Source organism: Parasteatoda tepidariorum, chromosome 6, assembly GCF_982258835.1.
Source record: "Parasteatoda tepidariorum strain Cologne lab strain chromosome 6, Ptep-v5.0, whole genome shotgun sequence".
NCBI classification, from domain to species: Eukaryota; Metazoa; Arthropoda; class Arachnida; order Araneae; family Theridiidae; genus Parasteatoda; species Parasteatoda tepidariorum.
Window position 1 is genome coordinate 61,561,591 of NC_141760.1, and position 22,293 is coordinate 61,583,883.

Sequence of the window (22,293 nt, forward strand, 5' to 3'; positions counted from 1 at the left end):
TCCCTGCATAACGGAAGCATTATCTGCACTGAATGCTATACAATTTCTAAAAGGAATGTCATATTTAGCAAACACATTTAAAAGAAGGGAGCTTATATTTTCACCTGTGGAGTTTCCTTCCAAATTTGGGATTGCCAATAAAGTACTTTCAATGCGTTGAAGATCCACGTTAAAATAACTCACCACAACTGGGTACAACTTATAATCAGCTTCGTGACTACCATCACATGCTGCAGTAAATGCTTGTTCTTGCAAATATTTAATGATTTCTGAAGTTCGATCCATAGCCATTTCATGGACAAGGGATGCAGTTTTGGTTTTAGCACATCCGTAACGTTTCGCAATTTCACTTTTCGGAAACATCTTTCGAAAAAGCGGACCCACATGGCTGGCGGCATTTAGCGGAACATTATGCTCAACTAAAAAAGAGGTAAACAATAACTCAGCACGCATTACTTCATCTTGGACATTATCAGGTGGCTTAAAAAATTTGCTTAGTCTTTGGTTATTTTCAGCGTTTTCAATGTTCTTGGCATGATTCGGTCCGGTCACGTGGCGATGTATATCATTTCTACCTCCGTGCGATATTAGAAAGTCAGAAAAACAAATCGTACAATAAGCATACTTTTCTCCTTTGTTTGATTTTTTTATGCATGGAAACTCTGCAGTATAAGAATTCTTATACGATTGAAAATAAGTTTTCTTCGGTTTCATTTTTAACGCACACCACGTGATTACAAGCTAAGTAGTAGTCGACAGTTCAGCACCGTTTTCGTTCATTACAGAGGGAGGGAGAACGACGTTTGGATCGGCTAGTTCAGTGACGTAGTAGAAACGGGGAGTGGCAATAATGACGGGAACAGCGCATTCACTAAAGGAGACTGGAAGCAGTTAGGAGGGAGAAAAGGAGAATAACCAATCAACTGGTTTACACGTGAACGTGCCGTTACTATGGTTACGAGGATAAGCCACTTATAAGGGGTGTGTGGTTACCGTGTTGCTTTGGAATAGATCGGAAAACTCCTGTCATTTTTTCTGTTTTCCCCCTTTACAAATGGTTTTACTCTAGCTCCGTAGCAGCTGATAATCGCGGAATTTTACCGATGTGCTAATCGTGCAACGCTAAAAACGGGGGATCCGTATAAATTCCAGGTTAATCCGTAGGCCCGTAGAATTAGACGTAAATCCGTACATTTTACGGATAATCCGTAAAAGTTGGCAAGTATGTATTTGTGTTTTATTTTAGTTTTTTGAAATCTTACCCTGTTTTTGAGAAAGGGTGAGAAATTCTCACCCTTTTTTTTTTCTATGATGAAAACACTGAAAGAGCATAATATAAACACAAGTGTATTGCGCTACACTACAAATATTTATTTGTACAGAACAAGAAAAATAATATTGCTACACACCAAATCACCTTTGATGAAGCAGGTCAAAAATGTACACTCAGGCTTCAAACAAATAATTGAATAGACAAGAGGTAAAATATATTACTTATCAATCTCAATGTAAATTATTTATATGTAGTTGTTTGAAATATGACCAAAATTTTAACTTCATTAATAAACATCCATTATTATTCAGATACAAATGCAGCTTCAAAACAAATACACAATTATTCGACTGGAAATATATCAAATACCTTTGTCTAATAGCATCTAATTTCTCTGGATCTGTGATGAGAACTTGAATACCAAGATGCATTTTAACTTTTTGAAGTGAGAAATCTATGCAAGCTATCTTTGCATTTGTTATTGTCTTAGGCATAGCTGAAAATTACAACATATTTTAATCTTGTGAAACATAAAAAGTCAACATTTTTTTCTTTGTAGTCAAATAAACAAGTTGAAAGAAAAAATTTAGTTGCACAGAAATTACATTCAATTTAAAAAAAAAAAAAAAACCTTTATTGGTCTATTATATAACTTAAAATTTTCAATTGTATTTTTGCTAAGAATAACAACTCATTTGAAAATACCATTTTCCAATTAACAGTTAAATCTAAGAAAAGTTTTAGCAAAAAAATTATAGAATAAAATTTCTAGTTTAACTGAGAAAAAAAGTGCTGTTAAGGTTTATGATTTCAGCTCAACTATTTACTATTGATAACAGGGGTCTGTCTAGGTTTTTCTGAGAGGTACCTATTTTGTGAAAATTTAGACATAATTTGTAAAAAATTTAAAATTATATTAAAAAATCAACACAAAAATATGGATTTATCGTTTCTTAAGGGATACAAAAATGAAATTTTAAGAAAAAGTATTTTGTGAAGCTACCGTTTTTCCTAAAATTGAATTTGTGAAACTACCGTTTTTCCTAAAGTTGAATTTGTGAAGGTACCACTAAACGGTAGTAAATTCGGCCTGGACAGACCCCTGGATAAGCTCAGGAAAAAAAGTAATTTCAATATAGTACCCATGTTCTGGCAAACTACTAAAAATTTAAGTTAAAAGTTCGTAAGATAAGTTTAATTCAAGATAAAATAGAACAGCTGTAATTTAGAGAACATACCTGCTGTAAAAATGAGATGTAGTAATTTTTTTAAAAAAACATTCCATACAATTACTTATGAAATATTCTTAGCACAAAAAAAAGTTTATCAATAAAAATTTTACAAAAATGTATCTCGTTTAATTATTTCCTTCTGATCTGATTTCTGCATAAGATTATAAAACTTTAGATGCATTATCATGGAAATGACACAAATTTATTAGGAAGTTTGAATTTTGGTGTTTTTGACAAATTTTCAATCACTTTTAAGGAATAAAAGAAAACTATTTAAAAAAATTATGGTAGTTTCTTAAATAATTTGCTTAGCTAATTTTGGTTTTATTTACTTCCACAGTTGGCATTTGGTCGACAGTAACTAATTTTTGCCCTGCAGTGGCAGAAACTGAAGAACTTCTAATTGTTTTGATAATTACTAAATGACACTCGTGTAAGTAAATTAAAAAATAAGACTCCATTTCATCATTTAAAAAACTTGACATAATAATAAATATTTTATAATTTAATATAAAATTTTTGAAGCACAGTAATCGATCATTGTTGAAATTGCTCTGCATTAGAAATTTTTGTTTTATAACCTTCTTGTAACTTTTACAAACTATTCTTTTTATTGTTTGTAAATCTATTATTTTGTTTACATTAAATATAAAAGTGTATATCAAATATTTATACAAAATAGAGTAATGTTAATAAATATAAATATTCTAGATTTCAGTTTTTTATTAGATCCAACTCTAAAATTCCCTTATTTACTATTACTTAACATGATTGAATGAAGCCACTTTCAAATAGTTTTCATTGAATTTTATTTATTTACCATTGACAACAGAATTACTCCCGAAATAAAAAACTCGACTCTATCTGGCGAATAGGGCTGAGAAGATTTATTGAATCTAAGTTTCTTTCTAGAAAAACAAAGGTCCTAATCTACAAAACTCTTGTCCGGCCAGTCTTGACATACGCTTCTGAAGCTTGGACAATGACAAAACAGGAGGAAAATTACATCACAATATTTGAGAGAAAGATTTTGCGGGGTATACTTGGTGGTGTAAATGAAAACAATAGCTGGAAAAGGAGATTTAACTTTGAACTGTAAAAGATTCATAAACAACCTGATATTATTAAATACATAAAAATAAATAGAATGAATTGGATTGCCCACATGATTCGAATGAGTGACGACAACACAATAAAAAAATATACTGCTTTTCAGACCCACTGGAAAAAGAAAGCGGCTGCAGTTGAGATGGGCTGACTCAGTGGAGTGTGATTTTTTCGCAATTAATGAAAAGAATTGGAGATCAAAGATAAATCGGAAGATATCATGGAGAAATCTTCAGAGGAAGGCATTGGCTCACATTGGGCTGTCTGGCCAACTATGATGATGAATTTTTTTTTATGAAGTCATTTGCATCGCAAAAGTTAACAATCCAATCATGTAAACAATTTCATTGGTTGAAACACTTACACACATTGGTTGTCACATTTACAGTGACCATGTCCATGTGACCAATAGGTAAGCTGTTCTTCTATTCCTGCAATTTGTACAAAATGAGCTTACTTACAGTTATCTCTGAGCTCTGTATGCTTAAAGAGTACTAAAAAACTGTGAAACCACATATTCATGTACCTTGCAATACACGGTGAAATAGTTAGATAAGAGTCGTTTGTAAAGAAATGCTCATTTTATTTGCAGATACTTGAAGAACATGAAGATGATATTTATGAGAAAGGAATTATTCAGGTCATAAATAATGTGATTACCTACAAAGAAGTCAAAGTGAAAAAACTCATAACTATTGCCCTTGATTTAGTTCAGAATGAGAACTGTTGAATTGCAGATGTTAGTAATATTTTGATTAATTTAACGTAGAGAATCTTAAGGATGCTTATGAAAGAGAAGTGATATACATATTTAAACAAGCAGCTACTGACTATTTTTCTCTAGATTATATGGTGTCAGCCAAAGTATTTGGATTGAAATTATGTACTGAAGAAAGAAACTGTTAGAATTTTGCTTGCCAACACGTTTTAATTTCTCACTATTTATTAAGAATGTTCATTGATTTTTAGATGGTATAATTTCTAAATTTACCCATACTTCCAAAGTTTTCAAATTTTTTCTTAAAAGCTGAATTTTTTGTTAATATTGAAAGGCTGAAACTTATTAACTTTAAAATGTGAAAAAAGATTTATTTAAGATAGAAATAGTAAAGTTATATACGCCGAAGAAATTTTCAACGATTTATCTGATTCATTAGAATGTTTGTACAACCCTCTGTCTATGTTGCATATTCTTATGTGTAGATAATTTAATTGACAATATTTAACTTCTTTAGCTAATACAGTCAGTGAACTACAGGAGTGAACTCCCGGATATAGTGAACAAAATGTTAGGTCCCGTGTCTTGCTATACACGTATAATGTTATTTTTTGTGGATATAGTGAACCAAAAAATTTGAGGAAGTTGGATATAATGAACTTTTTTCTGTTTTCAACTGATTTTTTTTGTAATAATTTCGAAATTTTTACTTTAAAATAAATACATATACCGATTTTTAAAACCATCTATAGAGGGGAATTTAGAGATAAGCTTCTTTTATCTCACATTCCCATCCCTAAACAAACCAAGCAGATATTTCCAACCCTGGCAGATAATGCACCTGTAAGGTGTCAGTGGGATCAATATGCATTTTCTGTCAGGATTGCTCATCAGTTAAAGATTACTAAATTCATTTTTTTTTTGTAAGCAAGACAAAGAGTAATGAAAAATAACAAATTTTTCACTACTAAATAATATTTTTCATTCATTTATTTAAAAGTGTAATAAAAGGGAGGAGTTTGGGAACCATTAATTAAATTGCCTGCGTAACGGATATAGTGAACCAAAATTTTGGTCCCTTGAAGGTTCACTATAGCGAGGTTTGATTGTATAAAAATTAACCACATTTCCCCCCCCCTTTCCTTAGAATACCTCTGGGAGTACTGAATTGAAAATTGATCGTTCTCTGGTTCAGGTCAAAATTAGGATCTGTGGATAAATGGATGGATCCGCCCTATAAAACAGGCTGCAACGTGTTTGGCTGAAATAGTATTCTTGGCTAAATATGGCGTCACTGAAAAATAAAAAACACACACCCTCTGCTTTAAATTCGCTTGGTTTCCTAAGCAGGCTTGCTGGCACTGGCAATAGAAAGAACAGAAGATAAAATAAAAAAATAATAATTTTTTATATACCTTGAGATGCTACTGTGCAATTCAAAGCATATCCATTTATCAGCATGCTCTCAGTTGAACTTCTTCCATGAGCTTTTAAAACATTGACTGCTTTGATAGGATAAAGGAAACCTCCCTTGCCATCAGAAACTTTAACAGCCATGGCAGCATCAACTACCATATTGGCAAAGAAATCACTTTCACTGGTGATACATTAAGGAACCATAATCTCAAATACTTGGGAAAAAATAGTTCATAATCATTGACTAGACGTTCCCAATAATTTGCGAATAATAATAAAATATATTTTTATTTAATAATACTAAAAAAATACTGTTAAATATAAACAATTACTTTGAATTAAAGAGATAATTATTACAGGGTTGCCTTTAGTAGCCTAAAGCATGAAAACAGTTGCCAAAAACTATGAAAATAGTTGCCAAAAACTATGAAAATAGTTGCCTAAATAAGAATAAATACTCAGCAAAAATAAGACTAAAATTTTATTAAATGACTTAACTGTCATATACTATGATACTGTGGCGCTTTTGAATACTAGTGGCGTTTTTGCATACTTGTGGCGTTTTTGAATAATTTTAAATAAAGGATAAATAGAAGTCTTACTTTTAACTAGTAACATTTTATTATTTAAACAATTTAAAAAATAACATTAATATAAGGATATACAATTAATTCAACTTATTTATACATTAATTCTTACGTGCTTTTATAATAGATGGAGAGAGACTTACCAAGTTTAGTCATGGTTCGGCCTTTTTGTCACTTAGGCTGATTGCTTTTTTCGTGATAGCTTTGAACCCTTTCCTTCGGCTGCTTTTATATCGTATTTTTTGGGTGATAAAAAGTTACAAATCTGAGGAAAGGTCAAGTTCAAAAGTCATTGTTGTTTTCGAGTTTGTCCAGTGATGGGTCAATCACATGATGGGGGTGACATTGTAAGATTTAAACCTAATCGTTTATTTGAATTACTTTATCCGTATTTAACTTACTATTTGCCGATGGAGATTTCCCACAGTAGTTTTATTTAATCGAAGACTCTGAAATGTTCTAGAAATCTAATCTTAGCCCTTTCTCTTGATTTTAATTTTGAGTGACGATAAGCGTCACATCTTCCTCAAAAGCCGAGAAAAAAAAAAAAAGTCTTGCTTAACCAGTTAAACTCAGAAGGAAAGTCTCTCTCTTATTTAACACATAACATAGTTTTCATTGTTTTTTTTAAAACTTTAAGTAAACAATCATCATAAACACGATTAAAGTGAAGTACAAAGCAATATAAATAATATGCAAGAAAAAAAATATAACATATACATAACAATAGAATACACCTGAAGATCTTGCATTCACAGGAATGAAATATTATTTAGACGAAAGATTTTCCCAAATTTGACAGAAGAATCCTAACATTGTAGATGATACGTACATTGTGCAAACTAAATTGGTAATTTATAATTTGTATTTCATTTTATACAAAATTTGCACATTATATATATATATATATATATATATATATATATATATATATATATATATATATATATATATATATATAAGAAAATAATTTGTATTTAAAAGAATTAAAATACATAGGATTTAAAGAAATGTTGTTTGATGAAAAGGAAAGGATAGTTCGATACGTTCTAGGAAACTTATGTATCGTGATATTCCATTAAAAAAAATCTTTTCGCAAAGAAAATATACAATATATATATAGGAAAAATAAAAATATTTAAAAAAAAAATATCCAAAATAATAGAAAATAAAATTTACATTTCATCTCCTACAACAAGTAATGCAAGTTGAGATGATGGTAATGCTTAAACAAATAATAATAAGAAAAGCTCCAAGCATTTTGAAACCAAAAAATACATTACTCAATGTAGAAAAAGATAAAAAATTAAAGAAACCTGAGCCAGAAGAATCAGAGCTGGTTATCGCTTTAGTGTATGAGGAATTAAAATTTAAGAGATTTATACTAGGCTCAGTTAAACAAAATGAAAGAAGTTTGCAATGCTTCATTTCTCTTGCTACAAGGCATAATTTTTCCTCATAACATTTTTGTTCAGCCTGAAATTTAATAACGAATTCCCGTGGCTCAGTCTCCAATACAAATGATTGAGTGTATAAAACAATTTTATGAAGTTCAACAGATACTGTTCCAGCTTGGAAACTGGAATGAGTAGTAAACTTCAGCTCACTTAAAATCTGGCAAGAATAACAGCCTTTTGCCGTTACCTCACTTTCCATAATTTTGGGACAAATTTGTGACGTGTGTAGCATTATCTTGTAATCACTAAAACTAATGGAGAGTTTAACAGCTGCAGTTGCCAAGAGTTGTGATACTAGGGAACCCTTGCTCATAGAAAATAAGTGCAAGTCTCTGGCCAGTGGAAGGGCTTTTTCCTTTGAGCCGGTTATCAGGGTAAGGCCATCTGGTTTCCTTGTACATCTCAATGTTGTCTCGAAGAAATCACACTTAGTGATGTCGGGATCAAATATGAAACTTTTGGTGAAGCTTTCATTGGCCTGAATCTGACCCACCAAACCAGCCATAGGAACATGTTGAGGGCTAGCGGGCGTCAGATAAGCCTCTGATGGATTTCCAACTCGAACAACGAGGGAGTCGGAAAAATGAAGTTGTGGTTGGTTTAGCGAACCTTGAATTTCCATAAAAATTCCATCTTTTGTTTGGGCTGATAAAGGGAATGTCAGTACTTCTGACGTACCATTTTATAATAGATGGAGAGAGACTTACCAAGTTTAGTCATGGTTCGGCCTTTTTGTCACTTAGGCTGATTGCTTTTTTTCGTGATAGCTTTGAACCCTTTCCTTCGGCTGCTTTTATATCATATTTTTTGGGTGATAAAAAGTTACAAATCTGAGGAAAGGTCAAGTTCAAAAGTCATTGTTGTTTTCGAGTTTGTCCCGTGATGGGTCAATCACATGATGGGGGTGACATTGTAAGATTTAAACCTAATTGTTTATTTGAATTACTTTATCCGTATTTAACTTACTATTTGCCGATGGAGATTTCCCACAGTAGCTTTATTTAATCGAAGACTCTGAAATGTTCTAGAAATCTAATCTTAGCCCTTTCTCTTGATTTTAATTTTGAGTGACGATAAGCGTCACAATACATTTAGTTAAGTTGGTGACAAATATGATAAATATTCTATAAACTATTCGTGTAAATATTATAATATCGCGTAAATATTATGTATGGTGAGTTTCTGTGAAAAGTGATTACTTAAATTCGAAATTCATGCATTGTAATACCACATTAAATTTTTTTTTAAATCATGCAGAATTTCGTAACAATAAACGTTGAAAAGGCGATCAAGAAACAAAAAAGACTTATGATAGAATCTGTGCAAATTAAACACATTAAGAAGTGATGACTCAAATTTGTTATCTAAATTTTTTTTATTTCTTAATGTTTTAATTATTTATTTAATTTTTTAAAATTTTATTGTTTTTATTTTTTAAGAAAAGAAATTCAGTGTGTTCAGAAGATTTTGCAGACTGCAGGTTTTCAACCCAATTTATGCTAAAAAACATTGCTAGAAGTACAGAAAAGTCTCCAAATAGTCTCCTTTTCCTGAAAACAGTTGCTTTTCAACCTTTTTAGGCAAAAAAAGTTGTCATAGTCGCCTCATGCTGAAAATAGTTGAATTTTAGTCGCCTGTGGCACCCCTGTTATTACAAGAAAGGTAAAAATTAGCTTGTAGTTATCAAAGCATTTGTAATTAAGTTTGGAAAAAACTAGGTTCAAAATGAAAGAGAAATAGATTTAAGAGTTATCAAAAAAGCAACTTTGGATACAACGCTCTTGATTAAATGAAAAGATTAGAATGGGGAGAAAGTTGTCAGAAGAGTATTACCATTCACATATTTTTTTAAAATAAATAATATCGGCTATTGAACAATGCACAATCAAGGTAACCACTGGCTTGCTAGAGCCTGCAAAACACACTAAAATGTGCATCAGGGAATTCATTGCCACAAGGGAAGTTAACAATTTACCACAAGGGAAGTTAATGTTCATATATTGGCAATGAAAATAAATAAGATTGACTATTTCACATTTAAAATAAAAGCAATATATTTGCATACAATATGTGTAGCAATATATTTGCACACAATATGTAATCATTAATATCAAAAGAAATAAAATATTATTTTGAAACAATTTAATGTAATAAATAGGATACTAACCTAAACATACATTCTTTTTTAACTTTCAATGCTACTAAGTATTTTTTAAAGTCATAAGTTATAAAAACCCATTTTAAAAAAACTTTTAAAAAGTTTTTGAAGTTTAACCAACTAGTGGTAACACTGACAATGATAGAATATCTTTTTGTAATAGTACAAAATTTACTGAAATCAGGGATGAGAGTAGTTAGAAAGTAAAAAAGAGGAAATCCAAGAATGAATATATATATATATAATATGTAGAAGCTACGATATCTAAAAATTTGACAAAAAAAGTGCGATTTTTAAATCATACGATTATAAATCTCGATGATTAATTTTAAGATTGTATAAATATGAATTATATGAAAGATTTTAAAATGCTGTGAATAAGATTTTAAATTGAGAGAATATGAAGCCTGATATGTGGCTTTGAAATCTTGTGAACATGAAACTCGACATTGGATTTCAAAAATATGAAAATACAATAAATCATGATGCGTAATTTTTAGATCGCGTAAATACGAATCCCGATGCTTAGTTTTTAAATTGCGAGAATAAAAATCGAAACTTTTAAATCAGGTAAATACGAAAATTGATGTTAGGTAATAATATCGTGATTTTAAAAAAGTTTTTAGTAATTCGTTTGTTTTTGGGGCCAGCAAACAGTAAGCAGCCATGTCTGAATTACGTAAGTACGAGCTATCGGGGAGGGGGGATACGGAAAATCTTATTTTCTTTGCGCAAAAGCGGAGAAAATAGCTAAAATAAGTAAAAATACGGAAGGGTTGGTGGCTATGTAGTTTGAATTTTCTGTTTGTGTTTGGAATTCGGAAATAATTATTCTATTTCAACGACTGAATTTTCAGAAAAAGCGGAATATTTATATTAAAAGAAAAAAAAAAAAAAAAAAAAAAAAAAAGAAGAAACTTTTAGAGAATCGAAGTTTTTGATAAAAAGGCTGAAATTCGAGAGACAAAAGCGGAAATCCGCTAAAACGCGGAAAAATCTCTTGCCTGTGAAATTTAATTATGCAATGGTATCATATGAAGGTTAAATAATTCAGCTGAAAATATTAAGGTAAAAATTATCAACACAAACATTAATACTTTTCTATTTAAAAACATATTAAAAAAAATTTAAAATAAGAAATTTATATTTCTCACATTTAAAACTTTAACTCAAAAATAAATACATAAAAGGATACGCTCCAATGAGTTTTGATGATAGAGACGTTTTAGCAGCATTGATGATGCATTCTTTGCCTAAACTATCGGTATTTATAGTTAAATGTTCCTGAATATACTTGCAAGCTTCCCTGTAAAATCAAAAATAAATATTAGCAACATTAAAATATTTATTAAACTTCATAAGGAAAATACATACTTTAAAAATTTTAGTAGGTTTTAGAAAAATAATTTGTTTTTATTAATGTTCTTATTCAAAATAAAAAATACATAAAAGAGAAGAATTTTTAATTATTTTATTAGTTGTTCGGTAGCTAATTAAATATTCTTATCCTGAATGCCTTTTTTAGTTATATTTTTTCTATGAGTTGATGTTTTGGGGCAATCATGCAAAATTTTATTTATACAGTAGAGAACCGATTATCCGGAACGATCGGGACTATCGCTATTCCGGATAACTGATTTTTCCGGTTTTCTGAATCGCTACAAAAAGCCGTTTTTTTAGTGTTAAACCCAACTAAAAAAAATAATATTTGGAAATAATCTTAAAAATAAGAAAAAAAGATGAAGTAATACACTAATGATTATTTCTGAAATGATGCTAAGGTAAACATCTTTCAAAAAAGAAAGAAAAATCCTAAAATCTTATGAGGAAAAAAATTTTTTTTTAAAAAAATTGAGGGAAAATTTATCAAATTTCGTTCCGGTTTTTTGGTTTTCCGATTTCCGGATAACGGGTTCTGTACTGTACTTCTAGAATAATAGTTTTAAATTTCTAGATTTGTAATTATGACAGCTTTTTTTATTTATTTAGTTTTAAGGAAAATGAAAAAAAAAAAAAGAAATTTTTTCAAAAATAGAATATTAATTATGCATAGATGTATAGTTCGTAACAAAAATGCCGTTCAGTGTATGATCTAAGTTTTCTCTCTCCCTTCATTAAAACGTTAATTGTACAATCATATGGATTAATTCCTCACTGAATTCTACAAAAAATTAGGACTTCACAATTTCAATAACGCATAACTGTTTTATAATATAAACTAATAAATACTAATATATTTTTAATATTTATTAAATTTGAAGCAGGGTAAGCAATTTGAGAGTTTTAACCCAATTAAAGTGTCATATCAAAAAAGTTTAAAATGCATCCTTGCATTAATATAAACATTATTCACATTTCCAAAATCACATGGCAGGTATAGCCAAATATTTAATACTACTTTCTATTAATAATTATTGTTGTATATTATAAAACATTCGTTCAGACATAGCCAGTTTTAACCATAATGTCTAAAACCAAACTCTGATATAAATTATTCTACTAACTTGCAGGCTAAACGATAACCACTGATGATAGAAGTAGGATGAATTTTACATTTAACCAGTTCATCTGCATTTTTTAGAAGTTCAGCAGCAATTAACACCTAGAAAATAATTAGAAAAGTTTTATTACAGAGGGAAAAGTTAAATAAATAAATAACCAAATAAAAAAACAAACTTAATGTAAATTTTAGGAAGATAAATAAAATGTGACAGGCTACATCTATGAAAATTTATTGAAATGACTGATGTATTATATGCACTGATGTATTATATGACAAAAAGAAATAAAATAAATTTTTCAAATGATATAGGATTATTTTAGAATATATTGTTACAAAAAAAATCAGGATTTTTAATATTATGTAGAAAAGTGTAGCAATCTGCAAAAAAAACTATTTAAAAATAACTTGGATTAGATGATGAAATGGACAAAATTTAAGCACACCAAAAGTGATTTTCAAAACCATTAAAAAAGGCGTAGCCTTAACTGGACTATGTGAGTGTTGAAATAATAAGCATTAAAAATATCAAGATTTGCAAAATTAGAATGGAGAATTGAAAAAGCAAGTTCTAACACCCCCCCCCCGCACACACCTCTTAAAATTTTGTTGTAGTATTCCCATAAAAACGATAAACCCCGGGTTAATTACTCATTTCGATTTGCAATGAAACCCTTCCGTGGATTGTTATTAAGATGTAATTCGCTTCCCATACAGTTTGTAAGAAGAGCGTTTTTTCTCCCCATGTCTGGCTAAAAACATGCCGGGATGCGAAACTCTGAGATAAAAGAAGCAGCAGCCACTCCGTTTCTTAATTGAAGTGGAGGAAAAAGTGTTAGTGCCATGCAAACCCTGTTCTCATTTCAATCCATGGAAAAATTAAGGAGCTTTTGCGAGGAACTCTTTTACGAATATTTAAAATTTGTTAAATAAAGTAGTACATTGTGATAAGCCTAACCGGTCGCTCATGCCATATAATAGCAACATTTTTTCGCAGGGTTTTTAAAAATTAATTGATGAGGGTGTCCCTCTGTAAAGTTTACTGGAAGTTGAAATCCAAACTGTTATTTTAAACATTGTTCTAAATTTATTCTAATGGACCTTTATTTTTTAATAAAACATTTTTTCTCTGTGAAACTTTTTTATGTATGACCCATTCTAAAATATTCTCATAAAGAAGATAACTTTTAGTGCTAGTTCTGTTAAATATATGTTTTTATCAGAGTTGGGTTTTTGCCGTCAAAAACTGGCTTTTGACATGACAGTGGTAAAAACCGTCAAAAACCTACTGTTTTCTTTAATTTATGGCATATAGCGGACAATATATTATTTTCACATCATTGCCTTAACCCCTTAACTGCCGCAGGCGTATATATGCGCTTTCCCGAAGTACCATGCTTTGTATTGCGCTGCTATAAATAGAACTACACCCCCTACTTCAGAATGCAGTAAAATGGCCTTGAAAGTGTTTGCTTTGCGAATGTATTACTAATTTCGGATGAGGGGGAATGGGAAAAGGATGTTATGGAAAAGTGACATTGTATTAATCGCTTGGTTGTATTTATTTGAGTAGGGTCGAGTTTATTCTTTTTTCGCTTTCGTTTCCCGTATGTATTTGGTGCTTTTTATTATTTCCATCAACGTCTTCAAAGAAAAATGCATCGCGAAAATGTGCTGTTGGTTCAAGAAAAAAAATCCCGCTATCAGTGCGATGAATGTGATGTGTCCAACCATGTTTCAGGATTTATCATACAACAGCTAAGTTTTAACATCTTTTATATTGTATTTTTATTATTTAATTTAAATTTTGTATTTTCTTTCTTTCCTTTTTCTTGTCTTGTAAAACTAAACTGTTTTTAAATTGCAAAGCGTGCATCATTTTTCCCCACCAAAACACCGTGTAAGGAAGTGCACTTGAGCGAAAAACGGTGGCACTGGGGAGTGAATCACGTTAATTTCACTCGGCAGTTAAGGGGTTAATAAATGAATGTTGTAAATGATTGCTATTGATTTTGCAACTATAAACATGTATACTTATTGAAAATAGTGATACTTACTTTTTTCATTATAGCTTGATTTGCAAAGGATTCAAAATTTTGCACTTCTTAATTGTTAGAAATAAACAAACAAACAAAAAAGCTTGGAACTATTAATAAGTACAAGAACTAAAAAAAAGAATTTAAAATTTGGCATTTCTTCAATATTAGAAATAAGCTAAACAAAACTTGTAACTACTTACAAACTCTAAGTCAAGAATGACTTGACATTCTTTAGTAATGTAATATGCCAAACAAAATTATCAGGGTTCGTGATTTTTTTAAGAAAAATCAAAAGAATCAGATTTTTTTTTTTATTTAAATCAGATTTTTTTGATTTTTATTCGAATACTCTGTAAGAACTTTAATTTATGATTAAAAAAAATTATAAATGTTTAATCAAATTAACTTAATATTAAAACTATATTGTAACAACATTTTAGAAGCTCTAACTAAAATAATTTTTCATTATAATACATGGCTTTAAATGCATAGCAACCATTTTGAAACAAATGCATGATTAAAATTTAAAGACTAGATGAAATAGACAATTTAAAGAATACTTCAGGGGTCTATCTGTCTGGGTTTTTCTGAGAGGTACCTATTTTGTGAAAATTAAAAATTATATTAAAAAATCAACACAAATATAGTAAAAATATGGATTTATCGTTTCTTACGAGACACAAAAATGAAATTTTAAGAAAAAGTATTTCGAGTGATTATTCTATCATTTTTCTAAAGTTGAATTTGTAAAGGTACCGTTAAACGGTATTAAATTTGGCTTGGACAGATCCCTGTACTTTAACTATTAAAACAAAGTTTCACTTAGCAAACCATAACTTTAATTTAAAATTGGGATTTTTTTTTTCTCTTGATTTTTAAAATGACAAAATAAATGTAGCAGACTGTGTTTAAAAATGTAGTCATCCATCAAAAAATAAATAAATATTTAATCTAGATATTTTTATATTAAAATATTCATTTTTAATTCTATGTCAAAATAGATAAGTTAAGCTTTAAAAAAAAAATTAGAAAATCTATGGACTACTCATTGGAAATTTTTTTCACAAAATTTCTTTATAGAAAATCAGATAATGTCAAAGATATTGTAAACATATTATGAGAAAAAAATACCAGTTAATAACCCTATTGCATCAAATAGTCTTTGAAAGAGTTTGAAAGGGAAGAATAACATTATATTATAAAAAAAGCATCTGAATTCATCAGCCCTTTTTTTTTCTGTTTTTGGCATATTAAGGTAATTTCTTTTTAATATAACCGTAAGCTTCAGAAATATACATTTTCCACCAATAAAATATGATGTAGATTTTAATTCACGCTTTTTCATTCAAAAGGTAGAATTTTAATTTACATTAATTGTATTACTTTTTGAAAAAATTCATGTTTATTAATTACTTTCTACAGCTATGCAAGTCTATATTAAGACAGCATTAAATGTTTACTTTAATCTGTACTTTCAATCTCAAGAATCAAAACATTTTTAAAAATGTAATTTCTAATGTGTTGGAATTTAACACACACCAAGAAAGTAATTTCGTTAACTAAAATTAATTAATGCAGCAATTTATTTAAATTAAATTTTAATACTAAGAAAAGAATGAAAGTATCAAAAATTTAAAACACTGTTTCTTAACTTTTAAAATCAATATATATAGATAAAAAAAATTTGTTGATTTAAATCAATGATTTTTTTAAAAAAATCATTTGATTTAAATCAAGCTGATTTAAATCAACGAACCCTGAAAATTATGCTTGGAAATGTTGAAAATTTTGTTTTGTATCCTAATATTTTACTTCATATAGTATGTTTTGATATAATCATGTTGGGAAAATGCAAGAATCTGTTATTAAATATCTTTTAACAACTTTTTTTCTAATTTTATTGCCCAAAAATGAATTAATTTTAAATTATAAGCAGTTAAACTCAAATGAAAATACAGTTTTACCAAAACTATGGGTTTTTTGACAGAGGGTTTTTTAACATGACGGTAAAAACCGTCATGTGTCAAAAACCTGCGAACCCTAGTTTTTTATTAAATTTAAGTTGAAATTTTACTATGGACAATTATTTTCGTGGATTTTTAAATTTGGATACAATTTTAAGCCCAAAATTTTACAGTAGCAAAATTTTTTTTGAACATATGTAAAAAATATATTTAGAAATTTAGCAGTCCTAAATGATTTTTATCTGTTACTATTTCTGAAAATGTTTTCTTTTACCATATTTTTGTGTTGATATTATAATGTAATTTTTAATTTTCACAAATTATGTTGAAATTTTTACAAAATAAGTACCTTTTTTGGAAAAAAAAAACTATACAGACCCCTGATATTATTATGACTTGCGAGTTTTGAATTGAGCATTTTAAAATGCTTCATTTGTACCAACTTCACCGGAATTCCGAACTGTTTTGCATTTCAGCACTTATTGTTACTCATTTCTACAATTTTGTAAGATGGACAAATACCTTGTAAAGGCAATATCTTCTACTCCGAAACGGATAAATGAAAATGAAACAAATGTGGGTAGAAACGATCAAAATGAAACAAACACGCATTTGGGCAACCTAATGAGAATAGCTGATAAAAAAAAGTAGATGTAGAACATTTTCCATATGATGATGCAAAAAAAAAAAAAATATTCAATGCTTTAAAAATTAGAGGAGGTTAAAAATGTATTATAATTAAACAAAAGATTTTTTTTTCGAGTCTCTTGGTGTTTTTTTTTTTTTTTTTAGATATCTCACTTAACTTCTTGAAATCTCACCCTGTTTTTGAGAAAGGGTGAGAAATTCTCACCCATTTTTTTTCTGCGATGAAAACACTGAATGAGCTATTGAAAATTAAGTTTACATACAACAGATGTAGTTCCATCTCCAACTTCTTGATCTTGTAGCTGAGCAAGTTCAACTAGAACTTTGGCAGCAGGATGCTCAATTTCTAGTAACTTCAGTATAGTAGCTCCATCATTTGTACATGTTACATCCTGTTTCATACAAGATTATATTCAAATAAGAAATTTCATAAATAATTTACCAAAAATCATAATTACACATGAAAATTGAAAAGTATAATGCTGAGATTTAATTAAATATTTCTATATAAATATAGCAAATTTTTGAATGACAACTAACAATATTTCGAGTAGTTTATTCAAGCAAAATTGTCAACAATTTATTTTCATTAAAATTAACAGGGACTAAATCTTTATTCTGTTTTTATAAATAAGATTTTGAAGTTAGTTAATCCTTAACTAATTACACAGATAATGACACAAATTTTAGAAAATGTAGCACAGTTCCAGAAATGACTTATCAGTGTAGAAATAAAAAAATGAAAGCTAACATGAACTAGAGGGCATTTTTTCTTTTTCTATGAACTCTGAGTTTAAATTTTAATTTAACAAAAGAAAAAGTATTAAATTTTTATACTAATACCTAAAAAAAATACCAGTTTATTTGTTAAAAAGAACAAAAAATCATGTTAGAAATCACAATAGTCTTAATGACAAGCTAGGCGTTTTTATAATCAGAAAAATCAAAACAAATAATTTTGAAAAAATAAAAAAGACAATAAAAGAAAAAAAAATTTCCGCAACAAATTCAAATAAAGTCAACCTGGCATAAATGAATATCATTGGTTCCAGCTAACTCTCTTCAATTAAAAGGGGAGTGCATTATACACAATTGTACACAGTGCGCTGGTTCATTGAATACTATAATTTCAACAAAAACATTACAATATTTTAACAATTGTAAATAGCCAAAATCATCGCGCTATTGCAATGGAAGCCACGACTGGCTCAAACAAGAGTTCAAGAGAAACCTGAGCAGTTCACAACAATTGCTACAGATGGCGCTTCGCTTAAGACCGAACATGCATTATTCAATTTTAAATTAAAAATTTTACTTTTTAATGGTATTTAATACATAGTATAGTGTTTTAATTAAGTAAACCCAATTTTATTATCAATAAACAATTATATTAAGTACTGTGTGTTAGCATCAATAAAATACAAATGCTATTTAAAGTTACACAAAATGAAAACTATGCTAATGAAAAATATAATATAGGTTCTATAAATAAATATTATTTTATTCCTTCCAAAAAAATCTATAACTGACTGTTTTCATACCTGTTAAATTTATCAAAATTCACCTGTTAATTTATCAAAATTTGTTTCTTTCTGTTTCTATTAAGACTTTCATGATTTGCGTATTCCCTTCAAACAATCATTCCTTTTTCTTGCTCATTGTGCAACTAACTCAGAATTATTCACTGAAGTAAAAATTATTATGCTACTTTATAGAAAGACACACTGCACACTAGTGTGTTAGGTTTTTGAAACTTTCTTATCAAGGCCAATAGCGGACTACAAGTCTTGACCACACGACAAATAACTCAGTAGGTACTTTGTTTACATTCTAAATGATGTGCGAGTGAAGTAAGTCAAAGAGGGGTAAAGCTCCTTTTATTTACTCTAATGTATAAGCTGCCAGCAAGATTTGATCAAATACTTAAAATATATACTCTTAACGTCTGGTATAGCAACAAATGAACAGGACGTTCCTTTTGAAGTGACCATTTTTATCTTCTTAACAGAAAAATAGAAACTCTATTCTAGCTGGTGAAACATTTCTAAAAAATAAAATATACTTTTTCCATTTCAGTATTTCTTCTTTAAGCAATTAAGCGAGAATTGATAACAATTATAAGCTTAAACGGGGAAATTTAACATTAGTTTAATACAAAATGATTTGGTTCCATCAAATTTGCTTTGTATAAGCGGGTTATTCGATTATCTGATATGCAATTAAGTGGAGATGACTGTATTAATAATCAAGATTTTTGAAAAACACGAATTTAAAAGATAAGGGAATTGTGGTGACCCATAACTATTTTCCCTTTAAAATCTTAATGGTTAACCTGTAAACCTTCTGATACTTTAAGTGTACCTACACACCACAATACCATAGAATAATAAATTCATATTTTTAAAATACTCAAAAAATATGAAATTATATTAGTAATAATAATTAAGAAATCAAGGAATATTTGAAATTTAGATTTGTTTAATTTGATTTTTTATTGATTTACCATATTAATTTCATTCTTTACTAATTTTATGAAAGGCAAAATTTTTTCAGAGAATTTCATTTAGATATTATGCAACAGGGTTGGAGTTTTTGCCGGCAAAAAGGGGTTTTTGCCAGGACAGTGGCAAAAACCTGGTAAAAACCGGCAAAAACTGGTAAAAACCGGCAAAAACCAAATTATCTAAATTGCTAATTAAATATTATTACAAAATACTTTAAACAAATTTAAATCAATCATAAGGAATAATAATTTTGATAAATTACATGAAAAAATTATTTTTAACATATTAATAATTAATATATCTAAGGGTAATAATTTTTAAAAGATTGAAAATTTTTGATCTCTTTTCATTTTAGAATCCTAAAATAAATGTTTTTTTACAAATAAATATTATTATTTGTATAATACTATTATTTATTATAAAAAATTATTATTTGTACAATAATTAACTACACATGTTGATAGATATTTTATGCTTTAAATTATATTTGTATTAATTTAAAATAAGCTCATTTCACTGGAAAAAAGAGAATAATCACAAATTTTCCAATCAATAATGTTTTATACTACTAAAATGATACATTATCATTTAATTATGGAAAAATAGTTTTGTTAATTTTTTTGTAATTATTTATATTCATAGTATATATTTCAATTTTAGGAATAATTTTGTATCAAAAATGTGTTTTTGTCCTCTCATCTTGGAAAATATAGGTTTTTGCCACTTTGGTTGGCAAAAACCTGTTTTTGCCAGGACGGTTTTTACCGGTATTTACCATGGTTTTTTCCACCAGCAGCAAAATCTTGCCAACCCTGTTATGCAACAATTCTATTCCAAAAGTTTCTTCCTTTTGTCCCAATAAGTATCTAATGTTAAATAATAGGATGCAACTTAAAAATTACAATGCATGATACTTAGAACCCATTGGTTGTCGAGCAATAAGCAACAAAAAACATTGTGGATATATCTGTTAAAGTTATAAGTAAAACAAATGCTATTTTGCTAAAATACACAAATAACAGAGGTAATAAAATTTATTCACCCCAATATTGTCAACAAGCATTTTATCCAATCCAATGGGTCCCAAAGAGCTCTTTACAATGTTAGCAATTGCACAAGCAGCTGTCACTGAAAAATAACATATACAGAAGTTAGTAAAATATAAAAATAATTTTAAAGTTAAAAAAAAAAGTTAGCGCTGTTTAAACAAAAAAAAATTCTTAAAAAACAGTATATTCATAAAAATTTTGATTTACTTTACAAAATTTTTTAGATTTTTATTCTTATCTAAAAATATTAAAGTTTGATATCTTATCTAGACTTATTTCACGAGGCTAGTGAAGATAAGTCATGATATTGATTACTTAATTTTTCGCTGCTTACGACAAGCAAAATCAAAATCAATGTTATGACCTACAGCAAATAGCAACAGAACTTATCAAGTTGGTGGCAAAAAGGACTATTTTTATATAAAAAATTAAATACTTTTAATTACTAAAATTCATTCTTTTTAATTGATTGATTTTATTAAAAGTTACTCCTGGGTTATTGCCCAGTAGACGACAAAATTTGGCAATTATTTTGAAGTAGATCACAATACCGTAATCTTCAGGACGATATTTCCACATCACTAAGGAGCTAAATTGATTTTAAAATGAAAAAATGTTAATAAAAGAAAACAAAAAGCATTGAGGTTTGCTCGGGAAGCTTTCCGTATTGTGATCTGTGGCAGAATAATTGCCAAGTCTTGACAACTTCCGGGGGAGATTTCCGCATCTTGATTTGTGGCAGATTATACGCCAAGTCTTGGCAACTACCGGCGAGACACTAAAAAAAACTTCACAGAAAGGGACTAACTCAAAATGTATACCTTGTAGCCACCCCCCGGACCAATATCTACATGTTTTTCTAAAAAAAAATTCAAGTTTAAAATCTATTTGTAATTGGCGATTGTAGTTGGCACAACAGATCATGATACAGAAATATCCCCAACTTCCAGGCAGCGGCCTGCAAGAAACTAAGAAAAAACATCACAGAAAGGAACAAACACGAAAGGTATAACACGCAGCCACTCCCGGGCAAACATCTTAACATCATATTTAAAAAAAAAAATTGAAAGTTAAAAATTTATTTGTCACCTTGGTGATTGTAGTTAGCACGGCAGATTACAATACAGAAATATTCTCAGCCCAGGGATGGTTAGAGTTATACCCTTCGAGATGGTCCCTTTCAACATTGCTTTTCTTAGTTTCTCATGGGCGGCTGGCAGGAAGTTATAAAGACAAGTTGATTATTCTGCCACAGATCACGATATGGAATTCCACCCACCCTCTGTTTTTTTAAATACAATTTTTACTGTAACATTACTTAATTTTTAACTCACGTGTGTAACCATTCAACCACATTGAAGAAGTTTTACTAAAAGTTTTGAGAGAAAATTAAATTATTCCAGTTACCTATGTTATATAACTTTACTATTTCAAATGATGTAAAAGAAATCCTTACGTCAATATTTGGAACAATTCTTCGCTAAATTTGATGTGATAATATACTATCAAATTTTGATAATCAGTGTTTTCACTACAGCGCGAGAATCTCGCATATTTTTTTCTTTTCTCGCATTAAAAAATGATTACCGTGAGAAATTCGCGCATTCTATAAATCAATTTCAAAATTCGCGAATTTCTCGC

General features: G+C 29.0%; 1 protein-coding gene across 1 annotated transcript in view; it reads right to left on the reverse strand.

Annotated features, from left to right (window-relative positions):
• The window catches only part of CCT1 (chaperonin containing TCP1 subunit 1), a 34,671-nt gene that overhangs the window by 11,257 nt on the left and 1,121 nt on the right, over positions 1-22,293 (reverse strand). The window contains exons 2-7 of the mRNA XM_016068695.4: positions 20,646-20,731; positions 17,363-17,491; positions 12,453-12,550; positions 11,144-11,254; positions 5,746-5,927; positions 1,643-1,769 (exon numbers count right to left, since the gene is read on the reverse strand). Coding sequence (XP_015924181.1) covers positions 1,643-1,769; positions 5,746-5,927; positions 11,144-11,254; positions 12,453-12,550; positions 17,363-17,491; positions 20,646-20,731 — 733 coding nt within the window. The remainder of the gene's footprint in view (positions 1-1,642; positions 1,770-5,745; positions 5,928-11,143; positions 11,255-12,452; positions 12,551-17,362; positions 17,492-20,645; positions 20,732-22,293) is intronic.